The sequence below is a fragment of the Amblyomma maculatum genome, chromosome 1 (assembly GCF_055883805.1).
Source record: "Amblyomma maculatum isolate TAMU_Amacu chromosome 1, ASM5588380v1, whole genome shotgun sequence".
Classification (NCBI taxonomy): domain Eukaryota; kingdom Metazoa; phylum Arthropoda; class Arachnida; order Ixodida; family Ixodidae; genus Amblyomma; species Amblyomma maculatum.
The window spans coordinates 245,677,828-245,692,657 of record NC_139344.1 but is presented as its reverse complement, the minus strand read 5'-3'; the positions used below and the strand labels follow the sequence as shown (position 1 = coordinate 245,692,657).

At 45.6% G+C, this 14,830-nt stretch overlaps 1 protein-coding gene and 1 long non-coding RNA gene across 4 annotated transcripts in view; both read right to left on the bottom strand.

Moving 5' to 3' along the window:
- Window positions 1-14,830, bottom strand: part of LOC146206141 (uncharacterized) — a 195,608-nt gene that overhangs the window by 132,386 nt on the left and 48,392 nt on the right. The gene's annotated exons all lie outside the window — the stretch shown is intronic.
- LOC146206142 (mortality factor 4-like protein 1) overlaps window positions 1-14,830 on the bottom strand; it is a 49,512-nt gene that overhangs the window by 29,003 nt on the left and 5,679 nt on the right. The window contains exons 5-6 of one of the 2 annotated variants that reach the window (XM_084590768.1): window positions 13,437-13,466; window positions 9,951-10,036 (exon numbers count right to left, since the gene is read on the bottom strand). In XM_084590768.1, the coding sequence (XP_084446894.1) occupies window positions 9,951-10,036; window positions 13,437-13,466 (116 nt within the window). The remainder of the gene's footprint in view (window positions 1-9,950; window positions 10,037-13,436; window positions 13,467-14,830) is intronic. The other variant, XM_084590769.1, reaches the window with a different exon arrangement.

The window sequence follows — 14,830 nt, the reverse complement described above, 5'->3', positions numbered from 1 at the left end:
TGGCTGACCACCACCGTGCGCTACATGCAGTTTCACTTTTCACTTTGAGCGCTGCCCCTGTCTCTTGTCCCACTACTCTTCTACTTAAGTTCTGCGAAATCCAGGGGTTTCACGAGCCCTCATATTGAAAACGTTGGCATCTATGGCATTGAATGCTCGCTCAATCAGACATAGGCAGGCTCATATTGAAGACTTCATATGAGCAGGTCACACTGAGATGTGACCTTTGTGATTAACGATCACTGAAACAGACCTTCCCAAACCTGGATTGCATAGAAAAGTAGTGCATAAAAAACATAGATAGTGTGTCTATATAAAAAGTAGTGCCTGCGCAGTTCATTCATGCAATGGCAGGTTAGACGATCAGAAGCCCCCTATTTCCGAAATACAGCTCAGTTGCAATGTTTTGGTGGTGGAATTCAGGGGTTCCTGGAACAAGCCCTCACACTGAACAGTGGAAACTATGGCGTTAGACATTCATTATTTCAAACATAGGCAGGCTCACACCGGATAATTCATATAGGGGACCATGCTGAGGTATGGCCTGAGTAGTCGCTGACCACTGAAACAGACCACCCTGAACCTGAATTGCATAGAAAAGTGGTGCCCCCCCACTTCATTCATGCTATTGCAGGCACAACGACAATCAGAAGCTCCCCATTTCTGAAATACAGCTCAGCTGCATAGCTTTGGTGGCTCTATCCTTAACCTCGTGCCATCCCATGGCTGCCATCGCGGGCATGCATCAGCCGGTCACACAGTTTTGGAAGGTGCTTCGTGCGTCACTGGTCCTTTATTTTTGTTTTGAGATGGCGTCACGCTGCTTTGACGTTTATGCCTATTCTTTTTGCCTGCATCCACGTGCTGCTTCCAACATGCTGAAACTGCATGCTAGTCACATGCTGTCCACAGTTCACAGAGCAAAGTGTCCTTAAAAGGCGGCAGTTTGCAAAGAAGCACCACTGCTACAGCGCCGCACTGCAAAGAGAGTAATGGAAGCCTGCACGATTTTACAGCAATTCTATGACATTCTCGACAGTGTGCACAAAGCACCCGAAGAGACTGAGAGAAACTGTCATACTCATTTGGCTTTCTTCTCAAATGCAGGCAGCCATTGTACAGATGTTCATTAGGTAAAATTACTGAGATGCAAACAGTTTAAGAAAGTTTTTTAGGCCTATTCACTAATTCGAACTTTCGATTAATTCGAACAATTCTTATAGTCCCTAGAAGGAGAAATTAAAATAGATTTTTTGTGCTGGTGGAAACAGAAGCACATCACTAACACAATGAATGCTATAAAATAGAATGTTCAACTGCTTGCAATGACTTCTCTTGCAGCCTATTGTGAGACAGGGTGGCTGAAATAGCATGAGTAAAAGAACTAGTATATGTAGCCGAAATGCAAATTATGATTGTTGTTGGGTGCTAACTAATGTTCCACAGTAACACATGGACTGAGATAATCCATAGTTTAGGGCTCCAGGATAATTCTGACCACCACGGATTTTAAAGCAGTTTAGGCACCTAATATTTGGCTGTCTGTTTTCTTCCTCACAAATACAGTTGAATCCCGCCACAACGAATACCGCCACAACGAATAATTTTTTATTCCCCGCGAGTATCCTATAAGAATTAATGGCCTAAATTTCTCTGCACAACGAACCATTTTTGCAGAGCGTTTCCGCTTCAACGAAATTTTCGCGTTCAAAATCGAAACCGAAACTAGTTTTATTGGCGAGAAGTCCAAGTCAAATCCAAAGCCACATTAAGTATGAAATCACGTGATTGCAGTTCCGCCATTTTGGCTTTGTGTCGTGGTCGCGTTGTTCACTCGCTGCCTTTCTCTTCGACAACGACGAGTTTTCATCCACAGGACACGATGGCAACGCAAGTGAAAAAACGCAAAACTCTTTCCCTTGAGCAAAAAGCTCAAATAATCGCCCAAGCAGAAAGCGGAAGGAAGAAAGCGGCAATTGCTGAAGACTTCGGAATTCCTGCAAGTTCGCTGTCAACGATTCTAGGCAATAAGGACAGCGTGAGAATGGCACTTGCTTCAGGCACATCCTCGAAGCACAAAAAGGTGACGCGGCCCCTCCATGAAGAGTTGGACAAAGCAGTGCATGCGTGGTTTGTGGAAGCACGAGCCAGCAACGTCCCCCTGTCCGGAAGCATCGTCCAGCAGAAAGCCTTGAACTATGCATGCCTACTTGGCATTGATGATTTTAAAGCCAGCATTGGCTGGCTAAACCGTTTCAAGGCCCGCCATAACATCGTTGGAAAAGTGTTGTGCGGCGAGTCAATGTCAGCAGACGTGGACGGAGCAGCTGCTTGGAAGGCGAGTAACATGGCCGGAATTTTAAGCAACTTCGCGCCTGCAGACATTTACAACGCCGACGAGACCGGGCTATTCTACGAGATGTTGCCGACTAGGACGCTCGACTTCAAGGGGCAGCGCTGTCACGGCGGCAAACACAGCAAAAAACGCATCACAGTGCTGCTTTGCACAAACATGGATGGCTCGGACAAGCGTCCGCCGTTAGTCATAGGCAAAAGTGCCAAGCCGCGCTGTTTTAAGGGAACTCGTAGCCTACCTGTGCAGTACAAGGCGAACAACAAGTCATGGATGACCCGCGCTATTTTCACCGAGTGGATGATGGCATTCAACCGCGACATGAAGCGGCAGGGCCGTAAAGTTTGCTTGCTTTTGGACAATTGTTCAGCGCATCACTCCGACGAAGTCAAGCTCACTAACACGGAGCTGAGGTTTTTCCCTCCCAATTGCACGTCTGTCTTACAGCCTCTCGATCAGGGCGTGATTCTTAGCCTGAAGCGCGCTTACCGCGGGAGGTTAATTCAGCGGCTGCTTTTTAACACTGAAACCGGCCGAGACACGAAGGTGGACTTGTAGGTGGCACTGCAGATTATGTCTGCTGCCTGGAGCACACTGGGGTGCTCAGTAATTGTGAACTGTTTCAGGCACGCCGGATTTGCCGAAGGTCGACCCGTACACTCTGCTGGCCTAACACCATGCGTTACAGACGACAACGAAGAGGCGTCACCGGCTCCGGGGATCGCGGCCGCCTGGAAAACGCTGGGAGAAATAGGAACCGTGCCGCCTAATCTCGAGCTCGACGAATACATCGGCGCTGACGCTTGTGTTGTTGTTCACGAAGATGTGAGTGATGAGCAGATCATAAAAGCTGCCCGGAATGATAAGGACTCTTCCGATGAAGAAGACGACGACGTACAGGAAGCGCCGGCTGCGGCAACCGCCATACAGGTGATGGACGCTTTTGATGTCATCAGGAATTTCGTTGCTGTCCGAGACGACGATGTTGCAATGGGTTTGCTGACCGAGTGCGAAAATCGCGTGACGGCGTTGCTCGCCGTGAAGCGTAAGCAAACCAAGCTTACAGATTTTTGGCATTAAACGCCTTTGCTGCTGCTTGGGCAATTCTTTCTGCGTTTCACGTCAAATTTTTGCGATAACGAAGTTCCGCGAGAACGAATTTTTTTTCGTGCACCGTGAATTTCGTTATAGCGGGATTCAACTGTAACAGAATTCTTTCTATCACGCTGTTTCAGTTTTAACAGCCACATGACTGCTATGGCATTGGAGGCTAGTATAAGTCACGTGAAACAGGAACAAGCTGGAAAATAATCGCTGCTTCAGAGATATTTTCATCCATAACTATGACAATAAAGCCAGCTGTCCTCAAGACAAAATAAAAAAGCAAGTGAAGAAGCACTGATTATATTACACCTTTCTTTGATGCCAAAGTGCTCCTGAAATTGAACCAGGATGAGAAAAGGTTTGGTTTGGTATGGTTTGTAGGGTTTAACATCCTAAAGCAACTCTGGCTATGAGAGGCGCCGTAGTGGAGGACTGAAAATTTCGACCACCTGGGGTTCTTTAACAGGCACTGACACCGCACAGCACGCGGATGCCATTCCGTTTCGCCTACATCAAAACTCAGCCGTCGGCAGTCGGCCTCGAACCTGGGCACTTCAGCACAGTACCACTGCACCACTGTGGCGGGGCAATCAGGATGAGAAAAGTTTTGATAAATTAGCAGCTGTAGACAAATTCTGGGCACTAATCCACACATAGTAATATAGTGAAGCCCACTTACAATACAATAAATACTCTGTTATTAAAAGCGAAGATGGAGCTACAGTCAAAATATTTATCAGGCCCATGGTGCTGCAGCTCTGGTACAACAAAAAGTGTGGTCACACAGCTGCTATATCGAACGAGGAGGTGCTGTGAATTTGCCCGTTATTGAAAGATGTGTGCTTCCCACTAGTGCGCGGACTGAAGAGCATCTCCAAGCTCCCATGATTCCCCCCAAAAAATGTGCAGACCTTCAACAAAATTGGGAAGACGCTTAAACTTCGCCTTAAGAGCAGACGTGCCTTCGGTACCGCCTTTTAGGTCCTTTTGCGTTGACAGACCAGCACAGAGCTTGGAAAAGTGTTCACCATCTTTAGTTGATTTGGCTTTTGTGGAAAGGAAGGCGCAACACCTACCTCACTTTTCGGTGGACACCTATGCTTACAATAAGCGGCACACAATTGGAGGTGCACTATGCCGTTGGTTCTAATCCCTATAGACTCGACTTGCAGACGGATGCAAAATGGGAAGCGAAATGGTACGACACCACCCTGAATGCTGCACAAAGAACGAGGCACCAAAATGCTGACATGAATTAGCGTGAGTGTGACGCTTTTCTGGTCGGATGAGTTGAAAATATTGCTGCATAATAAAATATAGGAGGCATTAACCGCCAGTCAGTGTACTCCTGGCAGACTACACGGTCATTCGATGCACACGTTTGTGCTGCTAGGAAAAGCAACTAAAGTGAAAGAAGCATGACAAGCGCACGACACAGCTTTGAAAATGAAACTTACTTTATGCTCAGTGATCAACCAATCACGGCAGTTTGTAAAGCTTGCATCCCAAAGTGACATCGGCTATGAGGGGCGCTGGAGCGGCAGTCTCCAGACATTTCGACCACCTGGAGTTCTTTGAACATGCACAGACATCACACAGTATGTGGGTGCCTTGAATTTTACTCCCATTGAAATGCGGCCATTACAGCTGAGATTGATCCTGCATCTTTGGAATCAGCAGTCGAGTGACCTAACAACTAATCCAACGTGGCAGGGTGAAAAGTTTGAACACCAGTCACAAGGTATGCTCTGCCCCAAACCGGTGGCGGGGTGTGTGTATATATGCCTAGATGGATCTCTTTTCTCTCTTGCCAAGGATCAAGGATGAAAATGCCGACCTATCACCTCTGATGCCTCGGTCGCTACCGTATTTACTCGCATAATGATCGCACCCCTGAATTTTGAGGTCAAAATTCCATTTTTTAAATTTCCCGCGTAATGATCGCACCCCGAACATGGAGCCGCCTGGTGGTTGATCTGCAGTCATCCCGCAGCGAATGCATTCCGACGAGTTCCCAACCTAGTCTAGTAACGTTGGAGTTCCCATGATTCCATGCTTTGCGGCATTCGCCATTTTGCAATTCGGCAGCGTCGTAGCGTGCTTTGTGTTTTTGTGCGAGTTTACGCCATTTCACCATGGGGCGGTATGCCAGTTACACCGCCGCGTTCAAGCTCAAGGCTGTCGACTATGCACTGGAGCATGGCAACCGCGCTGCTGGTAGGCATTTCGGCGTGGACGAAATGAGGATACGCTATTGGAAGAAGCAGCGCGAGAAGCTGATGGCTACGAACAAGACACGGCGGGCTTTCCGTGGACCCTAAACAGGCAAGTTCCCTCGTGTTGAGTAGGCGGTCCTAGGATACGTGAGGGACCTGCGCAAGGATGGTTGTGCAGTGTCATTAGAAATGATACAGACGCAGGCGCGCACAACTGCCAGGAAGCTGGGAATCGCCGCAAAGGATTTCCGTGCTAGCTCCGGTTGGACTACTCGCTTTATGCGACGGAATGGACTTTCCCTGAGGCGGCGGACGTCGTTGTGCCAGCGGCTCCCAGCCGCGTATGAAAGCAAAGTGATAGACTTCCATCACTTCGTCACTAGGCTTCGCGAAAAATGCGGCTGCCCTCATGTCGCAAATTGGAAACGCCGATCAAACTCCACTGAAGTGCGACATGCCCTGGAATACAACTGTGAACGAGAAGGGTGCTCGGAGCATCCTCGTGAAGACGTCTGGCGCAGAAAAACAGCGATGCACAGTCATGCTTGCTGTGACGGCCGACGGGCGGAAGCTGCCACCATACGTGATCTTCAAACGGAAGACTATTCCGAAGGGAAACTTTCCCCGTGGCATCCATATACGTGCACAGATGAAAGGGTGGATGACTGCAGACCTGATGGTCGACTGGATCAAGACTGTTTGGGGAAGAAGACCAGGAGCATTTCTGCTTCCCTCGCTTCTGGTTTTGGACAGTTTTAGGGGTCACCTTGTGGACAGCATGCGTGCCAAGCTGAAAGAGCTGCGCACGGACATTGCAGTCATTCCTGGCGGCCTGACTTCGCTGCTGCAGCCTCTCGACGTGTCTTTGAACAAACCGTTCAAGGACAACGTTCGACGACTTTATGCTGAGTGGATGGCGATGGGCCAGCATGATTTGACGCCGAGCGGAAAGATTAGAAGGCCATCCGTGGTGATGCTGTGCTCGTGGATCACAGAAGCGTGGAGCAGTATCCCCGACGAGGTAGTGGCTAAGAGTTTTAAGAAGACGGGCATATCTAACGCTTTGGATGGAACGGAAGATGACTTCCTGCGGAATTGTGAAGATGCTCCCAGCGACGACACTGCCGTTTCCGATGAGTCGTGCAGCAGTGAAAGCGAGGATGGCGAGGATTCAGACTTTGATTAGAGTACTGACGAAAAAAAATAAATGGGCATTGTGCACTCCATGTGATGCTTAATGTGCGTGTTTATTGCGAAGGTAAGCCTTACTCAGCTTTTATTTTTGGTTGTAATCGAGATATATGTTCTAAGATGTCTGACCTGCAACTTGTTCGCGTTTTCGGTGCTCGAAAATTTTTTGTAGAAAATTTACCCCGCGTAATGATCGCACCCCGAAATCTGCGTCAGTATTTTAAAAAAAAAAAGTGCGATCATTATGCGAGTAAATACGGTATTTGTATTATTCAGTCTCTGTGCTGCCTACCCACAGTAAATAGCTGTGTCAGGAATGACCAATCTGGGGAGCTTATAAAGCAGTATGATGGGCTCTAGTTTGAAAAGTAAACATGCACAATGGGCTTTTAAAGAAATAAAGGCCACTTTGGTAGCATTTTTTTTAATGCATCAGGTACGACCCTTCGCTACAAAACTTGCGATACTACAAATGCAGTCTGAGTGATAGTCAAATTCTTATAAGTATGGCTGAATCTTAAGCCTCACTGCAAAGAGGAAAAGATGCAACCAAAGTTTGGCATCTTTACTCATTACCAGGGGCACTGTGAGGACAACCCCATCCAACTGCTGCTCTCAGGAAAAACTGATTCTCCGGCTCCTTTTGGCTATTTTGTCATTTCACCGGCAGCAAAAGACATTTATCACCAAGAAAACAAGATAGCAAAATCTTCTTGCCAGTCAATTCAGACTCTTGCTGTCCTTTGAAAAGGATAAGCTGCTGCACTTTCAAAGTGAATGATGGTGTAGCACAGCCTCTGGGATCAGTGTCCAGAAATCAGTGTTAAAGCAACACATTTTTCCTGCAAAATTCGACAGCGATAGCAATGCCTGCATTTCATTTTCTAGTCTTCTCTAGCTTATCCCAGCTTCATTCTTGAGAGAAACAGGTGTACAGGTGATGAGAGAAAAAGGTTTTGGAGCAGCTCTTGGAGCAGGAAAGTATGCGTTTTGAAGCAAATTTGTAGCAGAAAATGTGCATCCTGGAGCAGCTATGCAGCAGAGATGTAATCGTTCCGTTGCAGCAATATCAGCATTTTGGAGCAACTGGAGGGCATGCAGTCAAACCTGCTTCTTCGCAATGCAATGGGAGTAGAAGTGGCGCCTGCTTACAAAACGGCCCTGTCGCGCTTTGAAGATACTTAAATGCACAGACTGAATACAAGCGAGGGGAATATGCGCAGGTGTTAGAACACGTGACGCCATACTAAAATAAAAATTTAAGGCTAGTGACACGCAAAGGAGCCTCCAAAACAGCCCGACTAGGCGATGCACACGCCTGATCGCAGCCAAGGGATAGCGTGAAGATAAAACCAGAACTATGCCAATGAGCTGTACATTGGAATTGGGGAACTCCGATCGTCATCATGCCTGCCATAGCATGGACGAGTGCCTGCGCACCACTGTTCCATCAAATTGAATTTGGATTCGGGACAACTACATCGGTGACTGCTGGCTGTGCGAGTCATACTTCAATTCAACCCCCTACCTAGTCTAAATTGACCTGTGCGAGCTCGCCCATATCTGGAAGCACGAGCTGTCCCACGCCAGACTTACATGTGTGTGGACCGCACTCCTAGTCCAAATTAACAAAGGTTGAATTGACAGAATTTAGTAAAACTGGATTAAAGTGGTAGCTACCAAGTGACCACAGGAGTGCATGTGTAAGTGCTTTAGCCGTTCCGCAATGTTCCCAAGACATGTTCCGCAGGTGGCGCGTCTCTCGCGGTACAGTGATCGAAAATGATCGAAATACTGGCACCCGTTTTCCCTCTTTGCTGCTCATCCTTACTCGTTGACTGCACCGTAGCTCGACGCTATGATTTGCCACGCTGCACCACATCTCACCCACTCATGCCGCCGCCCCTGCTCTCAATGCGGTCAAAGCATCGCTTTCTCGCTTAACCAGAGCCAGTGAAAGATGAGCCAGTTCACTGACGCAACAGTTGTGAAATGCTGCAACCAATGAACGCTGTTGGAATCTGCGATCATTGGCCACGAGTTCGGACATATGAAAAATTTAGAACTTTCCGAATATCCAGATTGATCGAATATATGCACTAAGTGCGGTACGAATGGAATAGCAATCACTACTGCTAACTATTTTGAGTGTTCTTACACTTCTGGAAGACATGATACGCCTGGCAAAAAAGAAGTGTTGTGCTTGTCTGACCTTTCTGGTGCAAACGGGAATAATTTCTGCAAATTTAATGCAGAAAACTGTGTATCGCAGAACACAGTGTATCAAAATGTGTGTATCAAAATGGCTCAAATGGTGCAGCAGTGCTACCCCCTGGAGGAGGAGGAATTAGAGAGGTATCATTGAGATTGGAATGCAGTGTCCCATCGATACAGGCCAACTTCTGCCTGTCCTCAGTGTCCATTACCGTGCACTGATATAATACAGAATGCAGTTGTTTCTGCATTTCAACTCCATCAAAATATTGCCACTAATGTGAGAATTTGATCCTGTGACCTTAAACTTAGCAGCCAAATTCACCGAGCCAATGTGGCAGGCAAGTATTTTGGGTGGTTAATGTAAATCCCCTAGTAACGAGTAATATGGAGCTATTGTGAAAAATTCTCCCGTGTGCGGAACTTGACAGCAATGCACCAGAAGGGTCAATTTTAGGACCTAATTATTTTTGCTACACCAGTCATCCACCTAAATTATAATGATGGCATTCTTCCATTTGACACTACATTTGTCAATTGGGCACTTTCCATGCATCTTTATCAGATTAAATGTTGTCAGTGTTAACCAATTTTTACATCAGCACAAGTTATGCTTGGGCTGATAAGCAGAAGTGGTAGCTTCCAATGACACCAAGTGACACGCCCATCCCAGTTTTTTTTTCCTCCATCTTAGACTAATGTCAAGTATACCATTCTGTGAAATACTGTTTATATTTTAGTGACATGTAATAAGAGCAGAAATGCACTTCAGAAAGCATGTCAGTAAATTTGTCACAACTGCCAGTCACTGATATCACTGTAGGCAGGGTAAATTCGTTTTTAAAAAAATGTTTGCAGAAAAGCATACACACCTTTTTGCTTCTGAGTCTGGGATGGAGCTGAGCGCTCCTTGTCCACTTCCTTCTTTGACTTAGTGCCTTTGGTCTTTTTTCCTTTCCTGAAAGTACACATAGTGCTCGAGTGAACATAAGCTTTCAGCTGCCCAATGTAAAAGCAGACATACTCCTGTGATCAGGTGTTGTTACAGAACATAAATTTCAGACTAGCGCACCTAGCTGCAGCCAAATGCTGCTCATCTCTAAAAAAAAGAAAATGTATATACGCAACACTTACAAAAACAAAGATATGGTTTGGTTTGTGGGGTTTAACGTCCCGAAGCGACTCAGGCTATGAGAGACGCCGTAATGGAGGACTCCGGAAATTTTGACCACCTGGGGTTCTTTAACATGCACTGACATCGCACAGCACACGGGCGCCTTGCTTTTCGCCTCCATCGAAAAGTGGCCGCCGGGGCCGGGATTCGATCCCGCACCCTTGGGAACAGTAGTCGAGCGCCCTAACCACTGCGCCACCCCGGCGGCATAACAAAGATATGCAAGGACTGTATTACAACAAGAAGTTTGGTGATGTACATTCAAGGCTACAAAGAAAAACAGTGCCTTTAAGTTTTTCACACCCCTTGAAGCATGCTAGATGTGCACCCTCCAAATTCTTTAATACTATCATGTGAGTATTGACTCATTGTCTTAACAGCACCTTACTACGATACCCAGTGGCAGAACCAGCAATAAGCATATGAGCACAAGTTTCTTCCTAAAGTGACAGCTGCCCGCTAGGCTCGTCTTATTGGCCCGACACAGGCGTGGCCTCATTCTTCCCTCTCATTCCTTTGGCAATGACAGCTGCATCGTGAGGAAGAACATAAAGAGCAGCGAATATGAAGAAAGCAGCTGCCTGATTTGGTTTCATGCACGTCACTCGCTTCAACCTTGCTGTAAAATGCACTACAAATGCACCACTGATGACAACACCCCTACAACTGTGTATTAATTACTGCCACCTGGCCGAGGAAGTCTATAATGTACTGGCATGTAGCTGGGGAGCCGTACTGAATTGACAAAGCAATTAGGGCTCACAATTGTGCACACAGGCACGTGTCCCCATGACACATGCACATGCAAGGCAAAGTTAACACCTATATGACCTAATATGACTGAAATGGCAAAATATGGCCTACATATGCCAAAAAAAAAAATTAGTTCCGCGCACCTCTGCTATCTCAGCTCGTATAGGAAGCTGCACATCAAGAAAATCGGCAGTAAGTCGTGCTCCCAGGAAGAGACTGGCCAAATATACTTGTGGCAGGCGAAGCCTTCTGTGCAGGCACAGTCAATGGTTTCGACGCTCAGTACTGTGGTGAGGTGCTGTTAAGATGGCCAGTTGTTGATACACCATACTGTTAAAGAAATGGCCAGATGCACCTCCCTCCAGAAAATGCCTGCCTATAGCCTCTAGAGAATTTCTTCCCTACAACTGCCAGTCACCGATTATGTATTGACAGTTGTGCACACATACTAAACACAGTGATCGGTTTCGGTTGACGATGCCATAAGGACTAGCAGTGTAAGAAGTTAGCAAACAGTATGAGATAGAACCAAGTCTTTGTTAAGGAAGCACGCATCCATTCTGTCTCAAAAATAATTTTTGATCGGGTGTTACCAACTGCGAAGCAGTATGTACTAAGAACTGTACTGTAGAGCTACCAAGTAGAGCTAGATGAAGCAATACCTAGCTCAAGACGAAGAAAAACAACAGGAATAATTTATGACGACCTGTAAACACATGCCCACACTGCTCAGGCATGAACTGCCCTTTTCCCTTAAGTGCCACTAAAGGCTTCATGCACTCAGCATTTGCTTCAAAAGCGAAGTTCAGCATCACTATGCTACCTTCAGTGCACTTTGCGTAATTATATAAATTTATCCTCTAGAAAAGCATTTCTGCATAGTGTTACTATTTACTATGGTCCCAAAGCAACCCGAACATCCTTTGCGACAGCACCATTGACCCCATCAGGAAGTGAAATAAAAATTTTGAAAGAAGCTACATGTAATGCAAGCATTGCAAAAGGCACTTTCTCCTGAGAACATATGAAGTGCACAGGTTTATCTCTGCGAGACAAAAATAATGTTTCGCATGCCGTCTCTTAAAGCAGCCAGCCCTAAGCTATTTTCCATTAAAGAAGAGACCTATTGAGCCTAGGGTTTGTGTTCCCTTTTTGCACCACCAGCATGATGGGAACTACAGCAAAACCAAAAGCAGCAAATGAAATATTGCTGATGCTTGTTCAATGACTAGCCATCACACTGCATCTTTGTTTCCTGCTTTGCCCTCGTTCTTGTGAATGCACTCTTCTCTCAAAAAGCAAGTCAGAGGAGGCACTTCTAATGATGAAAGAAATGTAATCAAAATGCAACACCAGATTAATGACTAATATACATGTACAGTCGTGCCTCGTTAATATGACCATCATTAATATGGACGACTCGAATTATGGGCAATATCTCTGAGGACCAAACTTGTTCAACGTATTTGCACCTCGCTAATAGGGAAACTCTCTGTCCAGACAATGGACAAGGGAAAAATGCACACATATCACTGGGGCCCGTGTAGTTTTGTTGCGTTAATGTAGACAGAAATGAGAACCAATTCTATATTTCCCCGCCCAAAATGTACACTTCGGTACCTTGAGTATCTTCCACTTGAATGCATTTAGCAAGTGCCAATCACTAAGTAATGCCCCTTTCCTGGTTTCATGCAAACAGAGTGAAGTTGCCTAGCTAGCTGATGCACATTACCATTCTCTGTATTACATGAATGGCTGAAAAGAAAATTCTCACAGCAGCTTGTGTGGAGTAGAATGCCAAATTAAGCAGCTTTCAGCCTACTGAGTGCTGATATCATGCAGCAGCTTGTGGGATGCGAACAGTTGTAATACAAGTCGTCATTTATCCATGAGACGTTATGAAGTATATCTATATACGACTAGACTCGTCAAGATACGCTACTTTATTTCAAGCATAAAGGTGGCCAAGATAATTAGCTTGTAGTTCCCCATTTTATGACTAGATTCAACTTCAGTGCCCACCACTATCAACAAAAGCGGACAGTAATTACAGCTTTTTAATATATCATATAGTATATTTATATATATATATTTATATATAGTCATTATAGCTTGTTTTTGTAGCCATATGACTGTGTTTGGGTGGATGTCAATGAGTAATTATTCCTATATTATAAATCTACTCCATCAGACTAATATATTTCTTTAAGATTCGTTGCTATGGACGACTCGCATTATGAACAGTTTGATTGGAAACCAATGTGTCCATGTTAAAGAGGCACGGTTGTATATACAAGTCCTACAAGTGGTGACTGAGTGCACAACATATGATAAACAGCACAGGGGAGAGCCCAGCCACAGTAGCAGGCAACAGCACACTCTTGCACACTTATGGCCAGAACTGAGTGATAGGTAGAAGGCTGGTACTTACACAGCTGAGTGTGATTGAGATGCGGCAGACCTGAGTCATCCAAGAAACAAACACATACACACAAACTGTGGGTGAGAGTGCCCCAAACAATGAAAGCTGACGCAACACAGGCCACCACACTAATGACAACAGAATGATGTTCCCTGTCACGCACTCCACCTTCAGAAGTTGCTGAAAGGACTCTCGCTCAGTGCCTGCTGGCGGCAACACACTGAAACTTAGGCAGCGGCAGACACGCAATCCCCATCAAGTAGAGAATGTAAGCACACAACCCACCAAATATCACCACACTTAGCACACAGCTCACCTGCAATACAACAATCAATCCTTCAGTTCCCACACTTCCTTTACTGTTCTAAAACAAGACAAGGCTCTTGTGTGTTTGCATACATAACTATTGCATTCCTGCCAAGCTTACACTTCATGTCCGATCTTCTTTAAATTTCTGACACCTGTACTTGTAAATTATCTTATTCTGTATTCATGTACCCACCCGCAATAATCCCTTGGGGGATTGTAGTATTGATAAATAAAGCCGTTACCAAGACTGCGCACATGTAGCTTCAAAGCCTGAAGCCCTTTGTTTATAAACCAATCCTTGTCACCATCACGTTGCAGCGCACATCATTTATAGATGACTTGCCACACATAAGTGCTACAAAGCACTGTTGAGGGACAGTAAAAAAGTATCAAGGACAATTACGATATTCCTTAACATGAAATCTGAGAGCAGCTAGTTGATCATTTCTGCAATGTGAGGCAAAGAATTTGAGATGCTTGTATGTATGCATGTGCAGTTACAAAGCACACTTTATTTTTCTCACTAGCCAACGAAAATTTCTCAAAAGAAAAGAAAGAGCTATGAGAGCACTCGGCTCTTCTTTCTCTTCCGAGAAATTTTCTTTGGCTCGTAACTCTCTTTCGCTCGGTTACACGGACAACAATGGCAACAACAGGCACATAAGAGCTGCGCTCTAAAACATAGCAATGACCCACAAGGCAGCACAAGCACACTGGGTGATGAATTCCCTTTCAAAACAGCCATTATTCATGCATTATTGCACCTTGCCCCCATAATACTAGGGGGCCTGCATAATGATATAAAACTAAAAAGTGGGAATTATTAAAAAAAAAAAAAATGGGAACCTTGCTAAGCCAGCATACGACATGCTGCGTACTGTTGCCGAGCGATTAGAGCTCAAGCAAATCAACCACTAAATCAGGCTGGGTGAACAATTTTGGCATGGCCCATGCAATCAAAGCAAAAGCAAAGCAGAACATGCAACAGGTTTAACCTTACGCTATATGAGCACCGGCTCGGTATGAAACAGTGGTCAGCCACTGCATGATGCAGAGCAGCATGTGCAAGCAGATAGGATGCCTTCTCCCGACAT